The sequence below is a fragment of the Pelecanus crispus genome, chromosome 1 (assembly GCF_030463565.1).
Source record: "Pelecanus crispus isolate bPelCri1 chromosome 1, bPelCri1.pri, whole genome shotgun sequence".
NCBI lineage: Eukaryota > Metazoa > Chordata > Aves > Pelecaniformes > Pelecanidae > Pelecanus > Pelecanus crispus.
This window is the reverse complement of record NC_134643.1, coordinates 100,089,216-100,102,230: the sequence shown is the minus strand read 5'-3', so window position 1 is coordinate 100,102,230 and position 13,015 is coordinate 100,089,216. Positions and strand designations below refer to the sequence as shown.

General features: G+C 37.1%; 1 protein-coding gene across 1 annotated transcript in view; it reads left to right on the top strand.

Moving 5' to 3' along the window:
- ABI3BP (ABI family member 3 binding protein) overlaps nucleotides 1–13,015 on the top strand; it is a 171,029-nt gene that overhangs the window by 85,180 nt on the left and 72,834 nt on the right. Inside the window, 6 exon segments of the mRNA XM_075725367.1 lie at nucleotides 461–535; nucleotides 2,391–2,456; nucleotides 2,970–3,056; nucleotides 9,841–9,906; nucleotides 10,285–10,350; nucleotides 12,032–12,106. Coding sequence (XP_075581482.1) covers nucleotides 461–535; nucleotides 2,391–2,456; nucleotides 2,970–3,056; nucleotides 9,841–9,906; nucleotides 10,285–10,350; nucleotides 12,032–12,106 — 435 coding nt within the window.

Here is a 13,015-nt window from a genome sequence, read left to right as displayed (position 1 = left end):
AGTCATTACCTTTAAACAAAATGTGTTTCTCAGGTTTCTTGTGCAATACTTTCATGTCAACGATTTCTTTTTATCGGCAAGTAGAAAGCATTCTGCTCAGACTGAATAACTGAGGAACTAACTTGTATATTACTGTAAGCAGTTTTATGTAGGTTTAGTTCTTATTTGAAATTTTCTCTGCCTAAGCTCTTCAAAAGGATACAAATTCTGTGTCTTGGAAATGTAATAGATATGAGAATACCACTCTGATCAAACTCATGTTGTATCCATACCATAGGAGACATCAGCTTGGTTGTTCTTCTGTCAGTCATCCTACGGCTGACTCTCAGGCCATTTACTGTCTTGATTTTTATTTGTATGATTGTTTCCTTTTACAGAACAGCTTCTGCCAGCTAGGTACTGTGGTATTTTAGTGGCTTTGATGCCACTGCAACTTTTAAAACTCGGATTCTCCTTTCAGCTTCTGATGAAACACAGCCTATTTCTTCAAGATCCACAACGTTTGCTATTCCAGAAATGCCATCGACAAAATCTGGTAATGACATTTCTTGAAAATGTAATTTTATTAGTGTTAGGAATTCTCGCAAGAAATGTCCTTATACTTCTGGTTGTATTGTTAATTTACATTTCTTTACCTTGGGGTTAATACTATTACAGGAAGAAGGTAGTATACTGCTGCATTTGGGATAGCAACATTGAAATAGTAGGCTTTTAGGATTATCACGACACAGAATAGTGGAGTATTACACATATCTTATTTTTTTGGTAATTTCATATTACACACAAATGATTGTTTTTCCTGGAAGTTTTAAGGACAGAGATGACTCAGATTATCATTGTTTATTTGTACTTTGGTTGAACATGAATTTATTCATACCATAATTACTGATTTATATCAATATTTTGCCCTGCCCCAACTCAGCTGTCCTGATTTTGCAAAAGTGACGTACCAACAGATTCCCTGAAACCAGTATAACTACCAGTGGCCACCAGTGGATAGTTGTTCTAAATAAATAAATAAACAACAGTACTTTTGCCACTCATAATACTCTATTTGTGCAGTGTAATTTCCCTAAAATCTTTTGCTTCAAAATTACTACAAAAATATTTATGTGATAAAGGGCGATTTGACGGGTTCAAGCTGAATATGGTATTTGTTTGGTTTGGTTTTTTACAGCAACTGTTCGAATACCTTTGCAACCTGTTATGTTTGACTCAAGTAAAGTGGAACTGGATAAATTATTATGATGTTTTCTTAATGTCTAATATGATAATTTCTCAGACAAGCACCAATATATTTTCTTTTATTGGCTTCTGGTTGTGAAAACTTACTCTTCAGCCTCTTTTATTTCAGGTTTTAGGATAAATTCTAAAGCCTCTCAACAGTTCATGTTTTACAGAACACATATGTAGTGTGGTTAGGTTAATATTCATGATTCTGACAATTTTCCTATCTGAATCTCTGTCTGAATGCAATGGTTTGTTTCTTTTTAAAGCTAAAAATTTTATATAGCTTCATGATGCTTCAAGTTGTTTGCACTGTGAGTGTTCATTTGATGGAATTTTTTTTCAGCATCTAGCATACTGGATGCCCCTTCCAATCTCAATTGTGCTGTGTTTCACTATTCTGTGATACTGCTTTAGGTTGATACCACATGCTTTTATTATGCAGTGAGCCATTCCCACATGACTTTTCAAAGTGTAGGCTGGCTGGTTTTAATGTGTATCCCACATTGCATCAGGTGTGTTTATATATTAAATTATAAAGTTACTAACTTTGATATTTAGAAGTGAGCTTTTGTGTGCAGATAAAACAATGTTCCTTGTAACGAGCTATTAATTTACTCTGTGTCTTTGCCTACAGAGGTCATCTACAGGTTTTTTTCCATGCCGGAGGTATATGTTTTCCAACTTGTGTACATAAAGTGATGCTTTTAGGTTGAATTAAGCCCTGATTCATAACTGTATGCCTAATTTCTAATGTGAAGGCATGCTGTATCAAAATAACATTAGGCATTTGCAGCTCCTTATTTAAAAGGCTTATCTGGAACATCCAAACTAAAGTGTAGGGGAGAAGGGGTTTGCTCTCAGCTGTTGCTATTGGATAGAATTTTAAAATCAGATGCAGACAGCTGTCCTTGTGGTAAATGCCCCAAAATTAGATGCTATGTATCAAAAAAAAAAAAAACAACAAAACCCAAACCAAAAAACAACCCACCCACAAGACAAAGCCCGGAGTAGGCTACAGCAAATATCAATTAGAAGTCTATATACAAGAAATCTAAAACAAATTTAGACCTTTCGGACCTGCTAATAAAGGGCCAAAGATCATCTTATCTAAAGACTGACCTCACTCATTGTTTCAAGATTGTTTTCGTGTTTGATCTTAGCTACCCAGGGACCAGGCCTGAAATTCACATCTCATCCCTCTATGGAAACCAGAGGGAGAATGACGGGTAAATAGCATATAATTCCATTAGCTTTTCCATCCCTTGCATTCACTTCCATTGGCTGTGGACAGTGCTAAGATTCATTCAGACATACTGCTTTGAAGACTACTTGATGTTAGGCGCTTTCCCCTCCCGTCCTCCCCCACCCCCCGCCTCAACTTGGCCATTTCTGTATAACCAAAGCTGAAAAGTAATTTACCACACTGACTAAATAAAAGCCTACAAAAAGACCTCTGCTAGCTTATGTTGCCTTTAATTTTCTTCTGGTAGTTGCAATTTTTTTTAAAGAATAGGTACTTAAAAAAAAGGCCAGCGAGAAGAATTCTACCTAGTATGAGATACCAGAATTGACCCTACTTTATTTCACACCAGCTTCATTGTTTATGTAACACCTCATTTCTCAGCTGATCTTTAAAGCTGCTACCATCTTGCTTGGTCTCATATCAGTGTTGTCTTGAGCTGCCCAACAGCTGCTGTCCAAATACTGTGGCTCTGAAGTCACTTCTCAATTTAATCCAGATTTTCTTTCAGCTTTTGATGAAAAGCAGGACATTTCTTCAACATCTGAAACATCTGGCATCCAAGAAATGCCATCAGCTGTACATGGTAATACTTGAAAATGTGATTTTAAATAGAAATTCTCAGAGATTTCATCATACTTTTGGTGTATTGTTAGTTAAGTTTAACATGAATCAGAATAATTACAGAACTGTCATAATTAGTTTGCTCTCTCAAATACCAGACTAACTTAGGAAATTTTGTGTAATGCTTTAAACCAGTAAATACTCTTTTCTAATTTTGGTCTACATTCCTAATATATCTACAAGTCTGTACTGCTGTGCTTGATGATAATAGGCTTTGACATGTCTTATTACATATAGTAGCATTCTCTTTTTAAGTTGCAATATTGCAGAGGGGCAAGAGTGAAAGCTACTAGAAGTTTTGTTTAAATCCCTGAATGAAACTATTCTAATGGTTGAAAGTGTTGAGTAAGTCCCATAGAAATAACAGGATCAAAAGCAATGAATATGTAGGTTCCAAAATAGTGGAGAATGGACTTTATGTCCTTTCATTTGAATATATTTAAAGCAGTTATCTAAGGTAGTCATTTTGCTGCCAGTAAGTGAGACAGCATAGGTCCAAGGCTAATAGAAATAAAAGCATGCTTATCAGATATATTGCTGTATTGCTTGAGTACAACTTTTTAAACTAAACTGCACAACATTGTAATTAAAGAAAATATTTGCAACAAATTGATCTTGAGCTGGTGCTTCTACAGTAGATGTGATGCTTTCAAACACCCTTGAAACCTGTTATACCAGACTCCGGTAAAATTAAACTGGTTGAATTATGGTATTTTCTTGACATTGAAATTACTTACGCTTATTAATATATAATAGTCTAAAGTATATAGTTTTCCTGTTCTTCCTTGATGACATTTGTTCTTTGGGATTCTTCTACTTCTTCTGTTCAGAAAATAAACTAAAACTTCCCAATGCCTTACAAAATGACACTGAACAAATGCAGTTCTATCAATGCTCAAGGTTCTGCTTGTTTTACTGTCCCTGCATGAAGAAACATTTCATTTCCTTTCAGTAATGACAATTCCATCCGAAGTCTATTTCAAGTTCTTGCCAGAACTCCCTTGCAGTAAAAAGTGGACTAAATGTGTATTTGACAGGAAACTTTTAGTAGCTGTCCAACTGCTTGTAATTGCAAGTTAATGGCAAAGTTTGCAGATTCCAACTAAACATTCTTATAATCAAGAAATGGAGATGAGTTAAGTTTTATGCATTTATTCTTCAGAGGTATTAGTCTTTATCGTTAATGCATCTCCTTACTGAGCAATAACTTACAATCAAGTGCCTTAACAGAAAGTTTTAGTAATAGTTTTCTACATATCGATATAATAGCACATCGAAATTCAATTCTTTATTCTGCATGCTTTGGCTATATAGAAAGTTATACTGCACTCCTTTCAAACCAGAGGGATCAATTTCCCAACACTTACAATGTTTGGGAGAATGGAGAAAATAATGTCTGACCTAGTCTGGAATTCAACATAAACATTTCTATGCAAAGATAAGTCCCAGATTTGAAGGAGAGTTAAAAATGTAATTAAATATGATAATAATGTTTAATTAACATATTCTAGGCATAGGCTTGGTATGAGATGAGAACCATTAGCATACACAGTTGTTTGTATTTAAAGGGCTTCCTTGAAAGGAACTCTGGTTTTTAGTTTTGCATGTGTGTGTTGGGGAGGGGAGGAAGGGAGAGAGAGGAGAGTGAATAGAAGGATCTTTCAACTAAAGGAAGGTGAGGAATTCCAGCCACACAATGAGGACTGCAGTGAAATACTTGCTTATGTGTTATTTCCCGTGGAGTGGGTCTCTTAGTGATACTAATGATCTCTTTTAAAAACCTATAGCTTAGTTGGTCACTTGTTTATTAGTTGTTTCTAGCAAATGTTTACTTGCCAAGGTTTTTCAAACCTCTTTGAACTCTTCCTCATTTCTTGAAGACTGATTCATGACTTCACATTTATTGTGCTCTACGGAGCTACACAACCCAAAAAACTAATGTGGTTATTCAGGTGATGAACAATACTTTAAATCTACACTTACTTTTTTCCTTTAAAACCACAGTGTTATCACTTGTGCAGAGACTGCCTATTTCAAGATGGCTTTCATATTTGATTTAGCTACATAGGGACTAGTCCACAAGTCTACGTCTCATCCTTTTTGGAAACCAGACAAACGGTGATGGGTAAGCAATGTGGGATTTCATTTTAGTTTTCACCACATTGCCACTTGCTTCCTTTTTTCTGCTGTGAACACCTTCAGACATGTTTGCTTTTACGTCTAAATGGCAAGCCTGTTAAAGAACTGTTTTGTGTCAATCACTTCTTGATCAGCAGCTAGAGAGTATTTTTGGTACAAAGTGCTAAAGGACCGGTCTTTTATATCAACTTGTAACAATTCCATTTTTCTGTTGGTGTAATTTAAACTCCAGAAAGTGTAAAAGAAGAATTTTCTTAGGAGTTCTGTCTAGCATCAGATACTGGATCCTGTTGCCACTGTATTGGGCTGCATATCTTTCTCTTTATTCACAAAATACAGAGAGGACTTTTAAGCATTCAGTGTCTTGCTTGTGTTTGCAGTTACATCATCTTGAACAGCACAACTTGTGCTGGGTAGTGTGCTGTGCTATCCCAGCAACAGTGAGATTCTTCAGCATTTTAAATCCAGATTTTCTTTTCAGGTCTTAATGAAACACAGATAGTTTAATAATTCATGTCTAAAGCATCTGGAGTCCCGGAAATACCATCAGCCTAATCTGGTAATGACATTTCTTGCATACTGAGCATTCTTGACAGTGAGAAATTATCAGAAGAGTTCCCAGAGTGCCTTTGGTGAAATGTTGGTTTAGTTTTCCTTACTTTGAGGATAAGAACAACTGCAAGATAAAATTCTGCATTGGGTACTACTTTGATGTTTACAGTGCCGGATTATGATTTTTTTGGGGTTTTTTTGTTTTGTTTTTTTTAATTCTTAGTTCACTTTTGCAATACTAATTGGTACTGTTACCCATAATTGCCATTAACCAATTATGTATTACTTAATGTAATAGAAGTTTACAGTATTATGTCCTGGGCACTTCTGTGCCTGTGAAATACTGTGAGGCTGGTAACTGAACTTTTAACTTCTCCATTATATGCAGAGTATCCTGATGCAGATACTCTGTATTGCTTGAAGTTATACTGCATTTTATTTTATATTTACTTTGTTATTACTATAGTGAAGTTTTGTGGTTATTGGTATTTAAGACATCTTCCTGGTCAGTTACAATGTTGGTGTGTGTGTGTGATGTGCGTAGGGAATTCTCTTTGTAGATTTATTTTCTGTTGACTGTTCACGTTCACTTGTGGTTTTAAAACAGTTAAAAAGTTGTTCAGGTTGTAAATACTGCAGTTGTGTAGAATATTCAAGTATATTTCTTATGAAGGAGGACACTTAAGCTATGCTGTAGTGACAAAATTCTTATTAGGGAGATGAAAGATAGCACAGTGGGCACTGCAAACCCAAGTTCAGTTTTTTAAAAATAGCTCAAGACTTGGTAGTCCACATATGTCTAGGAGAAAAAAGAAATATATGTTTATTTGGGGAGATAAAAGGTTTGTCAGCCTTTTGTATGTATCCTAAAGAATCAAGCCAGTTTCTTTAATATTTTTCTTCCTCTATAGGACAAATTTAATGCTGAACACAGGAACTCCGTTTTTCTTCTTTTGGTATACTCTGAACCTTGTCTCCTACTGCAGACCCCTATAAATATTTGCAAATGTTCTGTAGTAGCTCCCTGTACACTAACAACTAGGTACTCTGTTTTATATTTGCCATCTTAACTGCTGTGTTTAACAGTTCTTCAACTCAGTGCTAGTAATGATGCAGACATTGGCTAGGTAATTCAGAAAACATTTGTGGAGCTTTTGTTATTCCCATTTTTCAGCAAACAAAATGAAGATGGAGAAAACAGTAAATGGCCCAGAGCCACAGAGAAGTGTGTAGTCAAACGGATCATTGAAAGGGAGAAATTTCTGAAACTCTTTCAATCCATCCCCCTGTCAATCAAGTCTACAAACTTTCACTGCCTTTTTGAAGGATTTTGTTTGCTTAGACTCAAGGAGTCTGTTTAACAGAGTTCTTTCAGAACAAGAATTCCATGTTTGAAATTTTCTCTCTTGGTCCATCAAAGTTGTGCTCTTCCACTTCTCCTAGAATGTGTTCTTGCAAGTGTGATGGCAGTTTCAAAATTTTGATTCCATTTTCTGAGTTATGTACTGTTTGACCTATCTTCCACTTGTGTTAAGAATTTGCTCTGTGCTTTTATGAGAAATTCTCTTCTCTCTTTTTTTTTTTTCAATAATATATTCTTATACAAGTAAAGGGATTTTTATCATGATCTTTGCATTTCACTGTTGTCATTTGCATATCTGTTTACTGTTTTCCAGAAAATAAATGTGATTCTTCTTTTACCTCATGCTTGTCTAACAAAGCACTTATGAGATTCTGTCTGTCTGATGTACTTCATACCTCTTCAGGATGAAAACCTGCTCCTGTATATTAAGGAGATGCTGTTCCATTAGAGATTCTTACAGATTTTGGTTAAGAAAGCACAAGTTGTTTTTCTTCTAGTATTTGGCTCAACACTTGATGGAAATCCTTATTAAGTTCACCTGTATGCATTTTTCTGCAGAGAAACTATTGTTTCCTTTTTTCCCAGGCATATATTTTTTTAGCCCCAAAGTTCAGATTTTTAAGGATGATGAAGAATATGATAATCAGAACTAGTTAATTGTTTTTCAGGTTAAATATGAGGTGGTCATTTCCAAAACTTGACATTATCTTTGATGCAGGCTGAAGTTCTGGCTACATATTCATTGACTAGTTTTCAATTTTTAGTTCAAAAATACTTGCTTGATGCAAGAAAATGGATTTGGGGATCTGTCATTTATTGCAGTTAAAAGGCAGCTATGGAACATCATGACTGCTATTATTCTCTACTAGGAGCCGTGTTTAGCCAGCGGTTGGGAGTCTTTGGTAATACAGTGACAAAAAATTGATGTATGATTTATTTGGTAGGAAACGTATACCTGAGAAACCACAATTAAAATAATGATTTATTTGGATGTGATTAAAGTGATGCCTTCATACCCATAGAGAGACTGCCATAACATCTCAAGATAGTTTCCATCTCTAATCTTAGCTGTCCCGAGACCAGTCCTGGAGCCCACATCTTTTCCTTCACTGGAAACCACGAGGACAGTGATGGGTAAACAGTGATTCCATCATAATTTCTACCACTTTGGCAATACTTAAATATGAAAAGCATTATTTTAAAATTTAGTCAAAACCTTTTAATTTTTTTTTCCTGTTAGTGGCTATGCCAAACATGTCAATGAGGTGGTCAGTCATTTGTATAAAAGATAACAAGGAGATACTTAATTGTTAAGCTTGTCAATCCCTCTTTGTAATCGTTTGCTCTAGAGGCCTAGTTCACTAAAAGATTAACTGTTTGTATTCTACATTAACTCAGGTAGGCCACCCTGACTTAAAAATGGAATAATACTGTAATGAATGCAAATATTTTTGTAAAAAAGCTGAATGTAATATGGGCTTCATTCATTTAAAACTCTCTAGTGACACTGCTTTGAAAAAAACCTGTTCATCTGTAGTATCTGAAGCCAGTTTTCTGGTTTAATCTTAGTTACTCAGAGACCAAAGCTGAAATCTACTTCTCCTTACCTTGCAACCCAAGGAACAGTAGAAGGTAAATATGATATTTTCATTTTTTCTTTTCCTCTGCCATCACTTGACATAATTTTCATCTGCTTTGAGCAATACCTAGGTTTGTTAACGCACTTCAGTTTGCAAAAACACTTGCCGTACTAATGACATGATTCTGATGTTTGAACTTACGCTTTTTTCCATCACTTGAAAAATCACTTTTTGCAGGAACAGCTGGCAAAAAGAATTTGTATGTCTGTGTGTCTCCGGATGCACTTTTTGTTTTGAAAATTCTTTCTAGAATGAAATATTCTGATATAGGGGAAACATAATGCTATTTGTCTTGCTGTTGATGCAGTTTAGCTGTCTTATAGATTCCTTACAGGACATCAATTATTTTTTCCTCTTTCATTTCACTAACTTGAGCACTGAAGTTCAAGCTTGATGGATAGGCATGTTACTCATTGGCTTAGAGACTGACCTATAGGAAGAATGGGAATTTTCAGATGTCTTGGAGAATGATGAGGCCTTTAATGGGAATGGTGAGACCTTATATAGTCTGTTCCTTGTAAAAATAATAATAGTGACAACAGGAAGAAAATACCTTTTCCCCAAAATTGTTGAACTTCTATGGACAGTTGGGGTTATGACTGAATATGGATAGGATAATGTGCAGTTTATTTCTTCATCCTGGAATAAGGAAGTATTTAGCATTTGTAGTTGCTTGCATTTGGGAGGTACACATGACCTGTCATCTTAAATTCTAAATCCAAAGATGAGTCTCTTGGCTCCCATGTTCAGTCTGGAACAACTGTTGGCATCTTTCAAGGAAATGTAAGGAGTGCTTTGTGAAGTAGTCATTTAGCCATTTTTCTGCTGATGGAGAGCCATTTAGCTACTGAGTTTCGAAGAATATTGTGTTAGTTGCAACCACAGCAAGACGGTTGCCTGCTGATTTGGTCACTGAGGTACGAGATATTGCTAGGAGAAGGGGATGTATTGCCCTAAATACAGAGCTTTGGGGTGTTGTGAACCAGTGCTGCTTGTACTGCTGTGGCAAGACCGTGTGGATATCTCAAGATCATTTCCATGTCTGACCGTAGCAAGCTGGAGACCGGACCTGGAATCCACTTCGTCTGCTTCACTGGAAACCACAAGGACTGTGATGGGTAAATAGCCAGTGATTCCCTTCCTATGTTGATTACTTTGGCAATGCTTTTTTCTGCAGCGATGAGCCTGTTCAGTTGTTTTGATGTCCTGAAAAGTGGGTCCATGATGCGGTTGGTCCCTTATGGCTCCTTATTAGAAACTGCTCCATTTGTAAGCCTTCTGCTGCCTTTTTTGGGGTTCCACTTCTAGGTTTACTCTGTTACCTTGGGCTACCTATGCCAGTTGAGAGATAGCATCATGCTACTACCGGGAGTGATGCTGTGACATGGAAGCCTGCCCCGAGCAGGGCCACGTCTCCTTGTTTATAGCTCTGTCTTGACAACATGCGACAACAGCCTGTCTGAGGACCTGAAGGTGGTTTTTGTGTTTGATCTTAGCTACTCGAAGACCAAGGCGGAAGTCCACCACTCCTTCCTCCCTGGCAACCCAGCAAACTGTGATGGGTAACTAGCAAAAAAATCTTCTTTTTCCATTTTCCCCTTTCTCTCTCGCTCCCCATCACGCATTCCACGCCAAACCACCTGGCATCCTTGTCATCTTCCATGGAGAGTATGAAGACTTGTTGGTGTATCTTGGCTTGCCGAAGCTCTCACCGCACTTGTTCTGCGATTCTGTTGTTTGATCCCACGCTTTTTCCATTGCTGACGAGCATTTTCTGCGGGGACTGAGTGACAGCTTGCGTAGAGAACGTATTAGCGCACCTTGCCTTCAGCTGCCATTCCCCTGCTGCTTTGTGTTTTGGTAGCGGGTCTTCCTTTCTCTGACACATTCAAATATGACAGCATTCTTAAGAGGCAAATCCTGCCTGGGCTGAGCCGGGCTGGCACAAGAGGCAGCACTGCAGTTCAGCTGCCCACCAAGGTTTCTTGGTCCAAGGGTGCGGCTATTGGTTTCTTCACCACTGACTTTTGAGGCGGCCGGTTGTCATCTGCCCGCACCTTTACATTGCCATCACCTGGAAGTGGGAGTGCTCTGCTCTACTGCTGCTTTTGAGGTCACATGAGGGTTTTAAGACCGATGCCTCTTTTCAGCTTTTGATGAATCACGGCGTGTCTCTTCAAGGTTCAAAACACCGGCAGCCTTTGGCACCTAGGCGTGCTGCCGACCTAATTTGGTAACGATATTTCTTGCAGATCTGTTGTTAACGATGCAAGATGGGAATTGTCCCAAGAGATATTGTTGTGCTTTTAGCCAAACTGTTATTTCTGTTGGGCCTACAGTGGGGTGAAGCGTAAGTGTAGAGGTGAAACGGCCGTACACAAAAAGCCATGTTTACTTAAGGCATTGGGTATGGCACTCGGCGTCAGTAGGTGGAGATGCTCTTAGAGACAGCTTCTTTCACGTTGGCAGGTGTACAAGACCTGTCCTGTGGCCTGGTGATATGTTTTGGCCCATGAGGTAACAAAGCAATGCATGAGCAGGCTGGTAAGCCTATAAACCTGAAGTCGAGTGCAGGTTAAAAGTGCAGTGAACCATATTAACGTATCCTTCCCATCGAGATGCAGTTGAATCATAAGTTCCCAGATGTGCTGGCCATGTTTCTTGGTGTCTCAGTCTAAGTGGTGGAAGCTGATTCTGAAGTGTCTTTTTGTGGCACTGGAGGAATCTTATGTTTTTGTCAGCTGAATGTCATGTACTTCAGGCTCTTTTCCAATGATGCTGCAATTCTTGCCTATATTAATCCTTTTAGGATCATTCTACCTTATCTTTTGCAAGAAAATGCTTTCTGTGTATCAGAAATTGTACATCTCTCCATTTCCTCTATTTTTCAATAGTGTTTTCAAACTGAGTTATTGTATGTCACATCTTGTCCTGCAAGGCATAAGCAAGTCTTTCTTTGCCATTCACCTCTTTTTTTAGTTAATTTTTATGTTATTTTCCCTTATTTTTCCATCATATTTTCTTATGTCTTTGAATATTTCTTCATGTTTCTTGCAACAGCTTCTTCATCATTTGCATCACCAGTGCATCTTCACACATTCATATTAGAAAATCCATTCTGTGTGCATTTGAGATTTTTTTCCTGTCTGAAGTCCCCAGTTTCTTAGTAATGGATTGAAACCTGTTCAGTCTATAGGTTCAGATGATGCCAAAAAGAATGTTTTGTTTTGTTTTGTTTTCCAGCTTCACTGGACTCTCATCATATTACTTTTCCATCCCAATCATCTGCATCTGCAGAAATATCAGAAATAGAGACTGGTAAATTGTGTTTATGATACTTCCATAGCTTAGGATTTGGGTTTGCATCAAGGATGTTGCAGTTACAGGCTGTTTGCTTTGATTGCTTGGCGTTGTCTGAAACAGAATTTTGTCTGCAGTATTTGGTAGTTAGGCCCTATAACTGCACGATGATATTCTGTAGTGTAGGATCACATAAAAAAGCCACAGGAATCACTGTTGGTTTGGGTGGTTTTAATCTGTTGGGTATAAGGACTGGTAACTAGATGGAGTCATTATCAGTTATGAAGATATATTCTTGACTGGGATATTTTACCCTGGGCGATTTTTTGTTAGTCATACCATACACATTTTTTTTCAGTTTTATCCTTTGCTAAGCATTTTTTTCAAGTTATGTTGTGTTATGTTGGAACATTTCGTACTGGGGTCATAGCTATCAAAGATTAAATTTGTATTCATAGCAAAGGTATGAATGTGCAAGAGATGAGAAGGAAAATTATCTTAAACCTGACAGTTAATATTTCAACAGTATTGTTTTGAATTTTCTGCCTCACCTTCTGGCTCTTCAGTATGTCACAGAAGTTGTGTTAATTTATGTTATGTCAATTATATAAAATATCACAATTTAATTTAAATGACAAATTACATGATGTATACTATATTAAAACCTATAACTCAAAATACTGGCATCTGTTAAACTGAAACAAGCCAAGCATTGGCAAAAGAAATACCTGGTTGTAGAAATTCATATTAGTATATATTTTAAGTATGTAGGTCTCTTTCTACAGATGCAGGCGAAGTCAAAAGCACAGGTTTTTTGGTGTTACATATGTACAGATTAATTGACTCTTATTGATAAGTCTGCTTTTAGGGGGACTGCAGTTTCTGTCAGGGTGCATCTGTTAGGAGTATGTGATTTTTCCAAAACTT